Source organism: Chaetodon trifascialis, chromosome 10, assembly GCF_039877785.1.
Source record: "Chaetodon trifascialis isolate fChaTrf1 chromosome 10, fChaTrf1.hap1, whole genome shotgun sequence".
In the NCBI taxonomy this organism is placed as follows: Eukaryota; Metazoa; Chordata; class Actinopteri; order Chaetodontiformes; family Chaetodontidae; genus Chaetodon; species Chaetodon trifascialis.
Genome location: NC_092065.1, coordinates 27,903,127 through 27,921,778, shown reverse-complemented (window position 1 = coordinate 27,921,778; position 18,652 = coordinate 27,903,127). Strand labels below are relative to the sequence as shown.

The window sequence follows — 18,652 nt, the reverse complement described above, 5'->3', positions numbered from 1 at the left end:
AGACCCACATGAACCGGGCCTCCACCGTGCCGCTGACGCAGAACAAGTAGCTTATATTTAATGTTACCGTGATGATAATAGCTACATGCTGGGATACTAAAATTACTTCAGAATTACTGTTAAAAACACTTATTATTAAAATAAACATGTGGCTGAAAGTCAGTATCTCCTGACAGTGTCCACCGCTGAGCTCACGTTAGCTATCGTTAGCTAACATTAGCTTCAATAAGCTAACAAAAAAGGATTCAGACTGTTTACTGTTTACTCTCCGTTATCGTTAGCCGTCAGCCAGCACTCGACCGCTAACTAGCTTACGCTGACCAGAGGTCTCGGTCTGTCCGGGACTTTCCTGGTTTCAAGCTGGTAAAATGTTCCAGTTTTCAACATGAACTACCAGCACACAGCTGGTTAGCAGGTTAGCTGTGGTTTCTCCAGGAGGCATTACTGCAGTGACACGATGTGGATAAAACTTTAGAAAAAGTAAAATGACAACTTCTCAAAAAAATGTAATCACTTCAAAGTTACCGTAAATATCTGATGTACATAAAACACAAAACTACAAAGGAAGCAGTTTCACTTGTCAGATCATATGAAAGACATGCAGAAAGTCTCCGAAATGTAAACACTGGAGGGTAAAAACTCATGTTCTCGTGACAAGGTGGGGGGAGGCGGAGCTGGCCAGCAAGGCAGCTCAGAGGCCCCGCCCCCTGCTCTTCATCCCACCTGGAAAAGAGGCTTACCTGCGTCAGGTTCCCTCCACACAAAAGACCAAAAGGCCGAGGTAGCGGTTACATTATAATTTCAGGGGGGGAAGAGGCTGAGGAGGAAGTCTGGACGGGAACCAGAGAGCATGATGGGATAGGGTGGATGTGCCGCGGCGGGGCAGCGGATTAAGGAGGTCAGGTGAGACTGTTGTGCCGCTCTTTATCTCAGCTGTTCAGTTTAGGATGTTCTCACATCTGTGTGTCAGCACGTTTTCATCAAATCTAACGTTAAATAAGCAAATGTTAAAGGAGCATTCTGAGAAAACAGAAATCCTAATTTCTGTCGAGTGCTGATTTAGTCATTTTAAATGGAGAGACATAACAAACGAAGGCCTGATTCAAGAAACCAGTGAGAGGAAAACACATCAATACATCCTGTACCGTCTCATCAGTGCTGAGGCGGCTGATGGAGACTCGCTCATCCTGAAGCTGTCACATATTATAACCATGTCAAATATAATATGAGTCCATGGACGAATGCAGTAACAGACAGAGTCCCTTCATGAATATTCTAAATTCTACCTCCTAAAAATTTTTAAACTTGAGTTAATGTTTGAATTGAAAGTCTGAGATATAACATGTTCATTACTGAGCTTTGGACGTGCTGGTAGCTGGATTTGATACGCTGGGCAGAACCAGGCTAACAGTTTCCCTCTGTTTCCAGTCTTTATGCTAAGCTAAGGGGAAAGCTAACTGGCTGCTCTCTGTATTAAGCATACAGATGTGACAGCGGTATCAATGTTCTCTGTCTTATGTTAGCAGCAGGTCTGCGACAGGACGTGGACGTCTCAGGTGTGTTAAACAGCCGTCCCCCACCTGGGCCTTCCTTCCTGTTTGCTACTTCCTCCTTTGTCGCCGAAGACTGACAAACGCAAAATGGACATAATTTCTAAGGACACTTGGATCTTAATTTGTCCGAAGACGCTGCAGTGGAGATGGGGTGAGTCCACTGCTGCGTGTGATTGGCTGAGACTCTTGTCAATCGATTTATATCAATGAAGCAATCAAAGAAAAAAATGTCACTGAGAGAAGTGAAACTGTCTGCGAGCGTCACTCGACGTCCGCTTGTTTGGTCACATTCAACGGGAGATTACAAATTTGATTAAGTGACTTTTTTTCTTTTTTCAGTATTAATTTTCATGTTGGGTGCAGCTCTCCTCCACAGTGTTCTGTTCTGTTTGGACTGAAGCCTGAGAGGTTTGGAAAAACTGATTTGGTGTCCGTAATCCCAGCGGACGCTTTTAAAAAGACTTCATATGAAAGAGACGGAAAATGCAGAACGTGCAAAAAGAGAAATCTCAGAGGAATTGTACTTTGTTAATTTCGAGCTGTTAATCACTTTGGAAGACGAGGGGTCACCTCATCTTCATCAGATCTAATTCTGGAGATTAAACCTCTCCCTCCTTCACACCTTGAACGCCGCCAAACGTTAACGCCTCATCACCTCGACACTTTAACTCCTGCGTCGAGCACGTCGCTGTCTCCTCCTGCCGCTCGCTCGCCGCAGCCTCTGATCTTTGCCGCCGTTCATTAACCGCTCGACACGGGAACGCCGCCGCCGCCGCCCACAAACCAACACTTCAGCACAAACACATCTCCAAGGACAGGAGTGCAATTAATTAGGCTTGTTATGTGATCTTTGGCTCTGGAGCTGCAGACGGAGTAAAAACCCTCTTTATGTTTCACACATGTTTAGAAGTGTATGATGACAAACTCAAAAAACAACACATGACTGCGGCTGAATGCAAAGAGCGGCGCTTTGCATTTCCAGGCGGCTTCGTCCTCCGCCGACGCCTCGAGCGGCTGAATGCGGGTGGAAACACAAACACGTGAGGCGGCTGTGACGGACAGGGCGAAGAACAAAACAAGCAGATCGACGGACTCACAGGGACTTCCACATATTTGGCGGCTGCTTTCACCTTTCGGGAGGGAGGCAGGAGGAGGAGGAGGAGGAGGAGAAGAAGAAGAATGACACTGAAGTTCAGCTGGGAAGATCTGGTTTCCAGCAAATAACAGGCTGCCTGTGTGAGCGGTGAAAGAAGCAGCTCGGCGCTCTGTTTCCAGGAACAAAAACATGGCTACTCACTGTGAAAGAGAGGATTGAAGAGAAGAATGTCCCTTCATCGTATCTGGAGAGCTTGGAGAGGACGCCGTCTAAAACAGCGGCAAACTGCGGACAGACGAGGAGACACGAGGACAGTTTAGTGCCTTCATCTGCAAACTGTCCTCCTCTTCACAAAGTCTGTCAGCTAGCAAACTTCATCCTATTTTCTTCACAGACAGACGCAGGCAGATTATTCTAAGCTGTTTCAATTATTTCCTAAAATAAAGTTTTTACTGTCTTGAGTTTAATGCTGCGATCCAGTTTTCTGTTTTCTGAAATGTTCTCACTGCAGATGAAAATACGACGCGTCTTAAAGGGAAATAAAAGTCAGAAAACCATCAAAGTTACGAGCAAGATCAAAGATTAAAAAAAAAAAAAAAAAAAATTTGAATTAGATGAATTTAAAATAAATAATAACAAAGTAACCAAGAATTTAGAAAATAAAAACAATAGTTTTAATAAAATACAGAAAAACAAAATATTTTTAAAAGACTCTAAAAACAAAATAAAACAACAAATAAACAAATATCAAAAATCCATAAAGTAAATAGAAACAAATTGAGAAAGTCTGAATTACATTTGTCTTAACTGCCCATTAAAAAAAAAAAAAATCAAATAAAACTTTAATTCAAAGAGAAAAGAGCAAAATGAAAATCTGTAATGTTAGTAAAAGAGTAAACTTGACTTCACTCCCCATCAAGGAAAAAAATGTAAAAGAAAAACAAAAAGCCAAAAAAAAAAGAAGAAGCAAACTTGAGGGCGAGCAGCGAACGAGAGGATTTGATTGGAGGATAAAAGGTTTTACCTTTGAAACGAGGGAGGAAACCATGTCTTTGAACGCCTCGTCAATCAGAACGTCTATTTTGGAGTGGTACTGTTGCTGCGGGGGGGAGGGGGGGTCATGGAGGTGGGGAGAAATGGAAGGGGGGGGGGACAAAAAGCAATATTTTATTATTTTGAGAAAACTGACGGGACGCTGAGGCCAAAAACGTCTCCACGTCCTCCCTGATGCTGGAAAACAGCATTGTTTGTGCTGCAAAAGACAGAAATAAAACCTACAACAGTGAACACACACACACACACACACACACACGCACACACACACACACACACACACACGCACACACACCCCCCTCCCGACACAGCCGGGCGTGAAAAACCTTCCCATCCGTGTAGCGGCGCTGAGTTAAGCAGCTAATAGGACCATTATGCAGCTGACTGACATTCCCGTCCGCGCTGGAAAAGCGAAGGAATCTGAAGGATACTTTTTGTGCGCCTCCCTACAATTAGAGCAGCCTTGTATTCCTCTAAAGCACCGGTCCAGCTGCGAGGACCAAAGGCTCACACAAGATTCAATTAATCCGCCATTTCATGTCTCGTTTGGCCCCCCCTAAAAACATATTCATGGCACCTTTTCCCTTGAAGGAAGGAGGAAAAAAAAGGCCGGGGCTGAGCGCTGAATGGCAGCGGCAGCGGGGGAGTTCATCTCTTGGCAACAATGCCCTTTCACTGGCCGTCTAAAGAACACCCAAATTAAAAATTTCAATCAACAAAGCGCACAGATCGCTGACAAATTGCGGGTCCAGGGAGGTCACCGCCGCCAGCCCTAATTGTGTTTTTTTTCCCTCCTCAAGTCCGCAAAATGGCAGCCCTCTTTCAGCGCGGCGAATCTTTTTGGCAAATCTTGAGAGCTTTCCTTTTTTTTCCTCTTCTTACCTCAATTAACATGGCTGCTTTGGCCTTCTTTATTTCTACAAAGGCGGCCGTAAAAAGCAGAGGAGGGAAGAAATTGTTTGGTCTTTGCCATGTGCGCGGCGAAAACTGAAAAGAACAATTATTGCTTTTAAAAACATTTATCTGCTCGCTGAGCCGCCGCCGCTGCATCAGCTCTGTGAGGTGTTTTAGATTCTGAGCCGGGTCACATTTTCAACATGACCCCCCCGACACTATTTAAGTGACCTCAGCGACAAAACCGCTGCGCAGCGATTAGCATTTTCATTGATTTCAGCCGATCACCCGAGTTTAACGGCGTCTAGAAAAGCAGAACTCATTAATCCGAGAGAGGAGCTTCTCGTCTGGATTAAACGGTCAAGTGCAGAATCGAACCCCCCCGTGAATGCACCTTGCGATCTGGGCAGCGTTGTCCCTAAAAACACGTCAGGAAACGGACAAATTTGTCGCCGAGGCGTCAGAAATGGCCGAGCGCCTTTCTGCAGGTCGACACACTTGAAGACCCGCGGCAGAAAACTGACCACACCGAAGGTTTGGATCAAGTTCAGATGGACGTCTCTTCAGACCCTTCAGACTGCTGGTCAGGGGTCAAAGGTGAGGAGGCCCCATTCACTGCACCCAAGAGAACATGAATGAGCATCAACTGAACCGAACTGTGCTCGGAGAAATGAAGAGCGGCTGATGTTTAAAGGCCACGCAGAAGGAAATCTGGTGAATTCAGGCGTCTCCGTGAGGCCACATCTTTAAAACGAGGTGATCTGCTGCACATCAGCAGCCCGTCGAAGAAGCTCGTTATCCTGCTTGTGTCCATTAATTTATATTTTCAATCAGAATCTTTTTCACAACTCTCCCTGAGCTGAGGGTGTGACTAATACCTGGAGCCATCATTACCATCCCACACGTTAATGCAACGTAAACACTGTTCAGCAAACGGGACAAATCTTTAATAATTTGACATGAGGAGATATTTCGAGCCCGCTCGGCTAATCGAAGCCTTTGGCTGAGCTTTAGCCAGAATGCTAACGTTAGCGAGACACTGCGTACGGTTACTGATCGGTAAACCAAAGCGACGAGCTCGCCGTCCAGCACGTCACCAACAGGTTTAGCAGCTGGATGAGCTTCCGCTACGACCGCCAACAAGTCACTTTCTGTGTGTGTGCGACTGACGGGGACACCAGTTATTGAAAACAGCCATGAAACGGGCTGCGATGCAGTCCCTCCGGCGTCGGCGCGTCGTCAGCGTGCGTCCACTCAAAGTGTTTTTGTCATTGTGTCTGACAGCATGAAGGAGAGGATTTCTACAGAGACACCCGCTTGTTAAACACTAAGATCCTTTTTGTTTAACCACAAACAGCCACCAGACTCCATTTACAAAAACAGTCATTTTAACAAAACAGACGACAGAAACAAAATGAACTGGAACATTATGACCAGACCAAATGCTGCACCTGATGCTGATGATATAATGCTTAACAGACTGCAGGTTCTGCACATAGACCACAATCAGCCAATCAAAGTGCAGCGCCGAGGACACCGTGGACATAAAAAAGGCTTTTTGTTTACATCAAAAGGTTAGAGGAAACCAAAATGCCTCCATTAGCGACGGCTCCTGATGAGGAGTCAGATTTCTAAAGACTTGTCTTCAGGTGGAGCTTGTGTGAAGAGGTGTGAGAAGGAAAGAAGGCGATGAGGCGATGGAGGGACTTACCCATTGTTTGTCAATCTGGGATTCAAACAATGATGCGCAGGACACATGGAGATGAGGGACAGGCGAGGACATGAGACAGGGAAAAGAGGGCAAACACAGTCAGCCAATCAGATTTGAAAGAGTTAAGAAAATACAACTCAAGACTTTGTGTAGAAATGATATTTTGACAGAAACCATCATGAGCCATCTTCAGTGATTCTTCTGCTGAAGCTGTTTAGGTTTTTATTTCCATCAGTTTTGACCTTGAATCAAACATCAAACATTTCTTGTGAAAAGTCCAACATCTGACACATTTTTATTGCGACAGAATAAGAAAGACTAATTGTCAAAATCTTTCAAGACGTCTCCGAGTTATAAAACCAAACATTATGATGTTTCCGTCTCTGTGGGTCCAAACGTGTCTGAACATAAAAAACCAGGAGGAAGACGACGAGTTGTAAAAGCTTTTCTCCTTTTCAAAACTCCTGAGACGAATTGGACAAGTCAATCAGACATTTAATCATCAAGGTTATTCAGATGGAGCTCCTGGACTGAATGAAGTTCAGCTCGACGACCTGAATGAAAAATTTACTGCCACACGAAACTCAGACGGAGGTTCGTTTTGTTTGGACACCCAGAGGGACGAACGAAATCAGGTTGTCCCTCTCGGGTGGACAGAAAGAAAACACCCCACGCTTACTTGCTCACGTTACTATATCACTCACAGCTCTTGGTTCTCTACAGTCATGACCTTTGACCTCTTGTTGCCTCCATTAGCAAACAGAAAAGGTGTCGGTGTAGATGTTGAGGAACCTCTGCACGAGGGGCCGAGCACAATCCACCACTCGATGAACCCCTCCCCCAAAGAGGGACGGTCCAATCACATCTTAGCGACACTAGTCAGAGCGACACTCGCCATCTGGATGTTCAGACGGTCTTGTCGTTGTTTCTCTAAGACCAAAGGTGTGTTTATCTGCTCTAGCATTAGCCGTTAATGTTAGCATGCTTGGCTAACTAGATTAATGTAACCTGGTGTGACTCCCGAGGCCAAGAAGTACTTCATTAACTAACTACTTTGGTTTGTGAGGTGACAGATTGCACTAAAAGCTCCACTCAAGACGAGCACATCCACTGTGCGGGAGCCGGTCCTGGACGCTGTCAGAGTTTATGCTAACGTTAGTGGATCTGTTCACACTCCAGCCGACGCTGCCCCACCCTGCCAGACAAAAGCAACTGTGTCTTTATTTTCATGTCTTTTGCGTGGACCGTCAGCCGGTGGGGATGGTGACTGTTAGCTTGGCAGCCGTTAGCTTTAGGCATAACAGCAATTAGCGCCATGCTAACAGGATGTAGAAACGCTGTGAGACGATGGAAATCATCCACGCCATCATTTGAGGATTAGATAGAACGATTCAAAGCTGTGCCTGAGTTGAATTAAGACAAACATGCTGTCTTCATGAAGATCAATATCAGCACAACCCATCAGCTCGTGGCGGACTCCGATGCTCCAAGCATGGATGCTGCTGCGGAGAACGTGGACGCTTCACCTGCAGCACAGCAGATCTGAACAACCAGCTCAGTTTGAAGGTGGACGCCGAAGATTAGAGCCAACAATTCAGGATCTGAGCAAACGTGAAATACGTCCAGAGTCTGTCCTTCAGGCCCTGAGTGACAGTGCGGAATGATGTCCAGGAAAGAGTTTCTGCACAATATTACGATGTCACAGTGAAGATGACCTTTGACCTTTTGGATAGAATTAGTGTATGAACTCTTGAGTTATGGTCAAAAACGTGTTGAGCGAGGTCACAGTGAACTTTGACCTTTTGAACACCGAAATCTAATCAGTTCATCCTCGAGTCCGAGTCAACGCTTGTGTCACGTTTGAAGAAATTCCATCACGGCGTTCCTGAGATTTCACGTTTGACGGACTGTGCGAGCGCCACCACCTCTGCTTGGTTTTTGCTCTTTTTCACTCTCTTTTCTTTTGTGTCTGAAATTGAAAAAAAAAAAACGTAAAAATGTTAAATAAAATGTGTCAATAAGGCAGCAGAAGCAGTGTGTACGCGGACGGCGTTCATGTGTGTGAGGCTCGCTGCAGGCAGGTATTCAGTGTTTGTCAGCAGGAATAAATGGCGGTTTCTCGCGGTGGAAGCTGGAGAAGAGTGGAAGCTGAAGGTTAAGAGAACAGCGAACTTAGCTCTCTGTCAAGACTGCCGGCAGCCAAGGGTTTCGCTCTCAGCGACGCCAAGGCTGCCGGCTCACACAGGCTTCACGGTCATCCATTTAACAGCTCGTGTCGAGCTTTTGGCTGTTTCAAGTGAACACAAATACACCTGAACTCCCCGTCTGCTGGATGTTTGCAGGGAAACGGCCACGTTTTAGTGGCTGATCTGACAGTTTGACTCGACCTGTTCGGTGCAAGGCTGAAAATAAAAGACGACTGAGGGTTTTACACGCTCCACTCTCTGAATGTGAAATCTGAGATGCAAACTGGAAAATACCAGCATCCATCCATCTTCACTGATTTTCTGATATTCAGCCAAAACTCATTTTTCAGGACAAAAAAAATCTGCTAATGTGTTTATTTCTCTGATGCAGTTTCCAATCTTGTTTCGGATCGTTTCTAGAAATTAGTTCAGGTGTTTTGAAGCTGGATGGGATAATGCCAAGTTCTGGATCAGGATCAGGATCGGGATCAGGATCAGGGTTAGGGGTTAACCCCACAAAGATGAAGTAAATCCACGCTGGTGAACTTGGACATGAGAAACCAAACATTTACACCAATAATCCAGTTGTCAAGCCTGGATTAATCTGTGTGAGGACATCACAGCCAACATCAGCGCCATCACTGGCAACACCTGCAGTAGCAGGTAAACTGTAGCTGGAGGCTAAAGAGATGCTGCAACACTGTTGATACGAACATAACAGCAGCAACTGAAGTGGGCTGCTGCTCAGGACCAGCGTGAACAACAGTCAGCTGTCTTGATGCAGCCTGGTCTGAACAGTGTTGCCACCAACGCGTTACTTAGTTTCCTCAAATTTGACCTATTTTTTAATCTAATGCGTTAGTATTTCCAAACCAGTAATCAGATTAAAGTTACTTATCCAAGTCACTGTACGTTACTATTTTTTTTCATTTTCCTTAGTAAAAAGATAATATTATTATTATTATAACATTGCATTGTGAATATGTTGTGTATGGTTCTCTTATTGTGTCTTTTATATCTTTTATATGTATTGTCTTGCTCTTATCTGGACCATTGAGTCTGTAATAAAGTTGTTTATTATTATTATATATTATATTTTTTGCTAGCTGCTTGTCTTGGGATTAACACCCTGTGTGCGTAAAGTCACGTATTCAGCATCAGGACAACTCAAGTCACGTGTAATACCACGCTGCCAGCAATGCAAACATAGCTACACCTAAACAACAATGGAGGGAGTAGAGAGAACGGCGTTTTCGAGCTGGAGGTTCAGTTTGTGTCAGCTAAACAGGACAACTTAAAAGTACGCTGTACACTCTGTGCTGGTGAGAAATTTCTTTCTTGCTATATAAACACGACTTTGGAGTCACAGCATGGCACCTACCGGAGCAAGTCCACCAGGTGGTGCGAAGAGAGCAGCGAGTGAGACTGACGGAGGCCCTCCACCACCACACAAACAACACAATCTGCTGAATGAAACTAATACAGTAACTTGGAATCTAACTTAGTTACTTTTAAAATCAAGTAATCAATAAAGTACTAAGTTACTTCTTAAAGAAGTGATCAGTAATCAGATTACTTTTTCAAGGTAACTGTGGCAACACTGGGTTTGAAGTTAGCCATCAGCATGCTAGCAAACTCTCAGCCACCTGAGAAGTTACTGCGTCACCAAGCGACCGTCTGGCAGCGTGAGAGGATGGAGAACATGGCGGCTGTGGCTCAGGAGGTGGAGCGGGTCGTTATCCGATCCCTCCGGACCCATCCGCCGCGCATGTGGCATCTAAGCCACTTTGAGTGGTCGGTAGACTAGAAAAGGTCTGTTTGTTTGTTATAAAAGTTTAAATAAACTAAGTCACGTGATCGTGGGCTTACCTCCTGACCGGTGTCCAGCACGCAGAGCTTGGAGCACTGCTTCTTGGCGTCCATCAGCACGTTGAACATGGTGCAGACCGACAGCGGCACCCTGAAGTCCGTTGACTTGCTGGCTTTCTGCATTTTGGCATCAAATGCAGATTTTGTTCTGTGGGACAAAACACGAGAAGGATTATCGCTGTTGTTGCTCAAAATGACTGAAAGCGTTACTTCAAGAACTCCTAGACCTTCATGAGAAGCTTCACAGAAGATGTTTGGTTTGTTAGTTGTTGAGCTTCGAGGTTTTCGAGGTCATAAACTGGCTGGAGGTTTGTGTCTGTGTGTGTTCACTGGGTCATATCTGATGTTCATGGTAATAAGAAAGGATTCGTTTGACAGGTGTGTGGTTCAACTATACAGACGGATCCACTGGGATGTGGACCCAGAGGTCCTGATCCAGCTGTGGCGGCCTCTGTCTGACCTCTTGACGCAGGCCTCCATCATGTCGCTGGCCATCAGCTTGAGTCTCTGCTCCAGGTGTTTGCCGAACTCGGGCTCCGGCCAATGGAGGTCCAGCACGAACATCTGCAGAGCGTCCAGCTTCCAGAACAGATCCTCGGAGGTGGCCGAGCCGTTGCTGCAGGGAGGACGCAGACGGTCACTGGCTGGATATCACACACACACACACACACACACACAAACACACACTTTCACAGTGACCTGCTGTGGCTGAAGGAAAGGACTCGGACAGAACGACGGCACCTGCTGCACAGCGTCTTCGACTACTTCTGATGTTTTGCTGTATGTGATATCAAATCACTTTAAACAGCTTTGAGGTCAATACTTCTGTTTGTTTTCATGTTTTTGAGCTTCATTTTTATGCATTTGTCGGAGAGGCTTTGGAAGGTTAAGACCCCGCTGATGCTTCGTTTCTATTCAGTTGTGGTGGGGTGCATTGCAGTCCTGGTCAGCTGGAGCCGCTCTGCCGGCGGCCATCATGCAATTTCTATGAAAATCAACTCACAGGCTTGAGGCAGAGAAATGAATCCATCACAGACACCAGTGTATTGATGCAGACATCATGTGCTCTTCGGATGGCAGTACAGCTGTGAGCAGGGAGCATTTTAGAAAACTGTTTGTATTGGTGCGTTCAAGAGCACTCCAACACCTGAGGCTGCACAGTTTGCTGCTGAGGAGACAAATCTGACAAATGGCAAATGCTCCAGTCTTAAATATGAGTCTGTAATTTCCAACCAGAGCCTTTGAAAGTTTGAAAGAAAGCGTGCATTTAGGCAGAAATATGTGCACTGTTATTAGGAAACTACACTCCCACAAATTCAAGTCTCACCAAACATCTTCAGTGGCAGGAACGTGGTTTTCAGTGATTGCTTTCTGGGGTTGATTTTCTGACAATGTGGGCGATAAACACGACATCTGCAGCAGCAGGACATCAAACTCATTTAAAGCATGAGCGGCAGACTGTGATGAACTCATTCTCGAAGAAGAAACAAATAGGAAATAAATCAACCAACGAAAGGGCTGATTTGAAAAATGGTCAGCAGAAAAGCAGAATATTCCTGCTTTGTGCTTCATGTGCATAAATGTGCAGATTCACTGGTCTGATCCTCCCTTCACTGGTGCCCCGAATAACCAGTGGTGACCAGGAAACGTCACGAGAACTCGGTGTAATAGAGAAGAGGCTCGCAGAAGACGAGCGGATTCAGGTTCATGTGAGCTCCTTCAACAGGTTCTGGTGGTTTTGGTGCAGAGCTGTGTGCTTTCAGTCAGTAAACGCAGCACCAGGCTGAAACAGACAGATGGACGTCTCCCCGCCTTCTCCCCTGCGCACAGGTTACACAGCAACACATGGCAACGCTCGCCGCCACCGACATCCAAGTGTACAGCGCCCGGCTAGAATGACAGCCACAGGAGGATGGAGGAGGGGGTAGGAGGGTGACGGGGGTGTTAAAACAAGCGCCACTCACTCCCTCACTTTTCTCACTTCGCCTTTAAAAGACTGTTACCTTAACAAGTGGCGCACAGGAATAAACGCTTTGGGCTGAGTCCGCGGTGCAATTAAACGCTCGGTGGCTATCCCCCTCATGTCTAATTAGCGGTGCTCTTCTCTGAGCGCGTTCCGCCCCGCTCCCCGGGGAACGGGACGATCCCACTCGCCCGTCTGTGCTCGCTAATGAAGTGCCAGCTTTTCTTTCTCTTTTTTCATCGGATCGAGGAGGGCCAAGTGAAGTGAGGTGGAGGAACAGTGCGGTCTGTGTTGTGGGAAAGGCTGGGGGAGTCGGAGCGAGGAGCCTTTTTAAGAAACGCAGCCTCCTGGTTGGGTGTTGGTGGCCCCGACATGGCCGCCAGCCCTGCTGCAGACTCTGCTGCTCGACAGCAGACACATGAAGACGTGCAGAAATGTTTCTGAAACCACACGAGCAGGTGAATTCAGATCAACGCTCGGGCCTGATGGCACGGCCGAGTATACGGCTACGACGCTAACTAACAATCATTTCCAACACTGATTCGTTTCACTTATTTGGAGTTTTAAATGATGAGTCTAGAAAATGTCCTTAAACGGTGATAAATGTCCATCATCGGTGTCTTCAAATCAGTGTTGTTATTTACGGCCTGTTTTAATTTTAGTCTTAGTCTAGTCTTTGTGTCAAGCTGTCACTTTAGTTTTTATTAGTTTTAGTCACGTTCATCCTCTTTTTAGTCAACTTTCAGTCGACTAAACGTCTGAGCGTTTTAGTCTCATTTTAGTCAGAGTTATCCCTGACTGTTTTAGTCTAGTTTTAGAAAACTGATGAGATTTTAGTCTAGTTGTAGTCGACGAAAACTGTATTTTAGTCTCTTTTTAGTAATGCAGTTCTATTTAACCCGGTCAATATAGTAAAAGTACCTCGTAGTTTAGACCAAACCAAAGTTTTCTTTTAGCCATTTCAACAAGGTTGTCTTATTATTATATTATTGTTACCTTATAGACTCAGAACACATCCATTCCAGACATGAAGACGCTCTGATTTGAGTTTACAACATATTTATTTTACCAAGCAAAGCCGGCTGGCCGGCCATCGGTCCCGTCCTCTGTCAGCTGTCTGTCGTTAACGCTAACCTAAATAACGCTGCGAGCGGGAACTAAAGCCGTGACGTCGCTGCGACTGCGCAGTGCGACCTGATGCAGCCGCTGAAGTGAGACACAGGAAACAGAAATACTGCAAAGTAATAAGAACAACACGACTAAACGAGACGAAATAATGTTAGAACACTTTGTCTCGAGACATTTTAGCAGAGCTTTTATTTTGTAAACCACATTTAGTCTCGTTTTTTATTCGTCAACAATATTGCATTATATATTTAATTCTAGTTATCCTCACATGACCAGCATTTACGCTGCGTCTCGTTTTTGTCACGTGATGAAGGTTCGTTGACGATATTTAGTCATAGTTTTCGTTGATGAAAGCAACACAAATCAAATGTCTGCTCAGCCAGTTTAAAACTCAATGACGTCAAACAGAGCAGCAGCAAACGCCAGAGAAGCTGGAACCACAGACTGATTGACGTCTTTGCTTGATAACTGCATGAAATGTTTTTGTTTAGTATTAATTGCTTTCTTTGTATTTCTCCTGTGAAGCATATTTCCTGTCTTGAGGCGCGCTCAGAGTTCAATGCAGCAACATTTTGCGAAAGAGTCCTTTCACAGGAGTCACTGCGATCAGTAGATTCACTTGTTTGTGTAGATCTGCACAGAAGCGCTCACGTCGGGTTCAATCCTGGTGCACAGCACATGGCTGCTGACCAGTAACGAGCCATCCATACATCACCGACCTTTGAGGGAATGGAAAGCATGGAAAATCAAGGCAGCTGCTCTGGTTCATTAGCTGCCATCACTCAGCTTTATCCAGCCTCCTCTGCTGGAGTGCAAACTGCTTCACAAAAGAATGGTTTACACACACTTACGAGATAGAAGTCAACGGTACAAATATGTCTTTTCAATAAACTGTGTGAACTTATTGTCGCATTGGCACCTATCCTCTGGCATAGAGTTTCTCATCTCTTCAACAACCCTTTATTGAATGAAATGTACAATCCAGAGAGCAGCATGACGTCGGTGAAGAAGAGGTCCAGCACAGAGCAAACAGAAGAAACGCGCAGAGCTATTGTGACCAACTGGATCAGGCTTTTACTGTAAATGTATCCGAGTTTTCTCCAAGCATTCCTACATACCACGAACACAATGCAGGTTAGGCCACAGACTGAAGGCGCGCTGCCTGTAAACATTTAAGAATGTGTTATTAACAATAACAAACACACAACGACATGTATTCTTTATCACTTCTGAAATCTTTACAATCATTTATGGATTCTTTTTCACTGAAATTCATTAATACTGTTCATTGACACTGGACCTCGCCAAGGCCGACCACATACCGAACCCGAGTTAGCAGAGTGATCTGCCACTGTTTCACCAATAAGTGTCGACGGACAGAAACCCAACTGCCACAAAAACGATGCTTTGTACGTTTCTGCAAACCACAGATATGTTGAAACGACGTCTCTTTATGTTCAGTACAAAGACCACTTGGTCAGGGTTGGGAAAAGCCTCTGCAACCACAGTTGGAAGACATCCGGACGTCTTGTTGAAAAAACCTGTTTTGTTGTCACAAACACGCCTCGAATGGCGGTCGTCCTGCCTTGCTGTCTCCGCCACCTAACCCTCATCCTCCTGATGAGTAATCGTGATAATCTAAACTGAACTACGTCACTTTGTTGCTCTACCATTTTTTGGGGAGTTCCTCTGGTGAAACTCTTCTGTTTCTGGACGAACCAAAGACTTTTAGAGAATCAGCTGCTGGAAGTTGTGACACCTCTTTTCTTTTCTCAAGATGAGGCCACAAGAGCCAAAGTTTTCCAGGAAAATGCATCATTTTTAAGATCCTCCAGCTTCCCAAACTGGAAGTTTGCCCAGCAACTACTTCGAGCATCGAGGCAGTTGAGGAAACTACGAGGTTCCGTCTTCAGTCCTAACGTCCACTTGGACGGTATTTTGACTGACTGAGACTCACTGAGAGCTCATACTGTCACTCCAGTTCTGTTTTCAAATCATCTGATTCATAAATGGCACAAAAGCACATTCCTGGTCGTTAGCCACCTCAGGTACGTCTTCGTTTCCAGTCATCACAACCCTCCAGCATCAGAGGAAGTGCTTCTCTGGTTTAAACCTGACGCCCAGGTGCTGCACCGTCAGTTACTGCGACACTTCCTGCTGTTAGCATGTTAGCTCAGCAGTTACATGCAGCTGACCAACTAGCCCTGTGGGTGGTAACTACGTCACCAAACCTCTTGAACCAGATGCGTAACAAAGACGTGGACCATCTCCAGTTTAACTGCTTTGTGTATCACCTGCCCACATTTTCACTTAACATCATGACTGATCAATGTGCATTATCTCTGAAACATGTGAAGGAACTGTTTTCTTTTTCCGTTGCTTGTTTATAACAAAGATGATCCTTCAAAGCGGATTTTTAAAATTTGAGGTCTGGAGAAAAAACCCTCGTTAGATTATACAGATCTTTTAGGGCATTTTGATTTTCTGGCATTTTGTTCTGTACTCTTTGAAATGTGAAATAAACTCTTGTAAAGTGCATTAAGACGCTTGTGATTTTACAATTTAAATGAACTGAAAATTCTACTAAAACTAGTTATTGAGCTGGCTATAAAACTGAATTCCTGGACTGTTTTTGCCATCATTATCAGACAAATCAACGTCTCGTAAACAATCTGCATGCATGTTAACTTTCTTTTGTTGCTGGTGAGCAAAGACATACGTAAAGTCAACACCACTTTCAAAGACGGAGGATCAGGGAGCAGAAATGTTGTAAAAAAGTGAAAACCGAAGGATGATTTTCTTTTGTATGTTCTGCCACGTTCTGATATGAGAACACTCTGGAGAGAAAAGCAGCAAGTGGGTTTAACTGAATAACGCTTCACACGTGAAAGCAAAACAACTTACAAGATGTCAGGTAGATTTATTCCTTGCAAGCTGCAACAGAAAATTGTGTTATTATTGTTCTGATATTCTTCACGTGGTGACATGCACACCGCACAGCACAAGGACTCGTGACACATCACAAAATCTTCACCAATGAGTCTCTGAGGAGCGATCGCATGCAGGCGGCGCCCCGCTGACAAAAGAGCCACAGTGTCACAAAAGCAATCTGAAACCACAAAGCCGCTCTCATGCCGAGGCTCATTCAGACCAGAATAGTGCTGCAGTTTACTCTCACAGGCTGAGCGACACGACAAAGTTTCTGTGGATTTCAATAAAGCACTTTTACAACAGAGAGTTGAGACTTGAGCGAGGCTTCATGCGGGGGAGTTAAAGAGCAAAGACTTGAGTGGAGTTCTGACTTCAGGACTTTCTTGATATAGTTATTAATTTGGATGACGGACTCTTTGACAAACATGCAGACAGATGGACGGAAACAGAGCTGCGATGCGACTGCTGAGCATTCAGAGAGACAGAGGACAGTCCTGGCGAGAGCCCACCCAAAGCTGACCCATGAAAACCCAAAGACCCGACCTGAGCTGCCCCAGGTCTCCTGTCCACGTTAATTCTGATTCAGGTCTGACTGCAGATCTTTCTAAAATGCTGACTGGACCCAGAAGGACTGGAAGAACACTGACTTTGAATGTGTCTTCATCATGTTAGTTTACTGCAGTATTACACATTCAGTCTACTTGCTCAAAATTTTTTGCTGTTTTTTGCTGTAAATACTGTTTATATACTTAGTTCTATTGTATTTTTATTATATGATATTATATAATATGTATCATATATTATAATACACATTATCTAACTATATTTAGTTCTATTTTTATTTTAATTCCTGTTTATATTTTTTTTTACTTTTTCTAAATAATTGTGTGTATATCCTGTGTTTGCCGTTAAATGTTTAATTTAATAATGTTTAATTGCCACCGCAACAAAATAATTTCCCAAAAGGAACCGTCTGAGTCTCTTAGCTAGCTTCACCGCAGTCCAGCCTTTTTGGCCATGCTAGCTGCTCTAGAAACGACAGTGTCGTCTATCTGTTGGTTAAACATTCAAACTATTGGATGGATTTCCTTCAATAACAGATCAGATACTTACGATGACCTGAGCATTAATAATTAATGTGGTGATCCCTTCAGTTTTCACCTGTTTATCATTTCAGTTCATTACAGAATATCTCAAAAACAAATATTCTGCTAGCATGTTAACAATAAAATGCTAACTTTTTATAGTTATGCACACAGTATGCTGACCTGAATGCTAATGGTAGCGTGTTAAGTAGCATGTTACTGTGCTAAGTGTTAGCATCAACCATGCTAACATGCTACGCTGGCATTCAGCTCACAATACAGCCGAGTCTGATTGAAGCTGGGTGAGGCTGGACATGTCCTACGATGGCCACCGTACAGAGGACAAACTCTTCACCGCTCACTTGTGCAAAGATCTAACAGCGGAGAGGCTCGTCATGTTTCATCCACCCGGCGGCACGCTGCTCTTCATATGAAGAACAATCGATAGCTGCTCACACAGAGAAATGTAGTAATTCTGACTAGACCAGGTGGCTTTTTAAGGTTTTCTCAGGTGGTTCAGAGCTGAAAAAGAGCTGCACGCCGGCTTCAAGCTAACTGGAGGCAGTAAGGTCCTGCTGTCTTTGGGTCTGTCTGGGTTCAGGTCTGGGTATTTTTAACCCTCTTGGACTCAGGTGAGACGGTTCCAGGTTATAGACCGTGTGAAGACCTTTAGTCTAATTCAACCCCCCAATACGTACGTGTTGTCACAAAGCGGTCCCATCCAGGCGGGGGCCGAGAAGCTGGGCATCGGTGGCAGCGTGAGAGGGAGGCTGGGGACTTTGGGAAGAGGAACGCTCGCTAGATTGTTAGTTAACGACCTGCTGGGTCAGAGACGGCGGCGAGGTTGATCGATGGCGGAAAAGGAAAGTGTTAAAAGAAAGACAGAAAGAGAGAGACGAGATTGTGACAGTGACGGTGGGCGTTCTTCACCACAGCACACAAACAGAAGAATAGAAACATAGAAGAAGAGCCACTTATTCTGCCTGCAGTAATTGATCAATAGCAAACACCAATAAAACACAGAAAAGTCAGTGCTTCCTTCTATTCATTCCTTTTCCTTTCAGTTGGGGTGCTTTTTGTTAAAGAGTGCAGCTCTCAGTGCATTGTTCCTGACTGCAGCGTGTCCTTGCTGTCTGTGTTGTACATTCAGCTCTGCCTCCTTTTGTTCCTCTGCTCTAATGCA

At 44.9% G+C, this 18,652-nt stretch overlaps 1 protein-coding gene across 1 annotated transcript in view; it reads right to left on the bottom strand.

Moving 5' to 3' along the window:
- cadps2 (Ca++-dependent secretion activator 2) overlaps positions 1-18,652 on the bottom strand; it is a 150,564-nt gene that overhangs the window by 16,130 nt on the left and 115,782 nt on the right. The window contains exons 20-27 of the mRNA XM_070972496.1: positions 18,168-18,287; positions 16,358-16,387; positions 10,823-10,978; positions 10,363-10,510; positions 6,308-6,322; positions 3,674-3,748; positions 2,851-2,934; positions 2,651-2,683 (exon numbers count right to left, since the gene is read on the bottom strand). Of these exons, the coding sequence (XP_070828597.1) occupies positions 2,651-2,683; positions 2,851-2,934; positions 3,674-3,748; positions 6,308-6,322; positions 10,363-10,510; positions 10,823-10,978; positions 16,358-16,387; positions 18,168-18,287 (661 nt within the window). The remainder of the gene's footprint in view (positions 1-2,650; positions 2,684-2,850; positions 2,935-3,673; positions 3,749-6,307; positions 6,323-10,362; positions 10,511-10,822; positions 10,979-16,357; positions 16,388-18,167; positions 18,288-18,652) is intronic.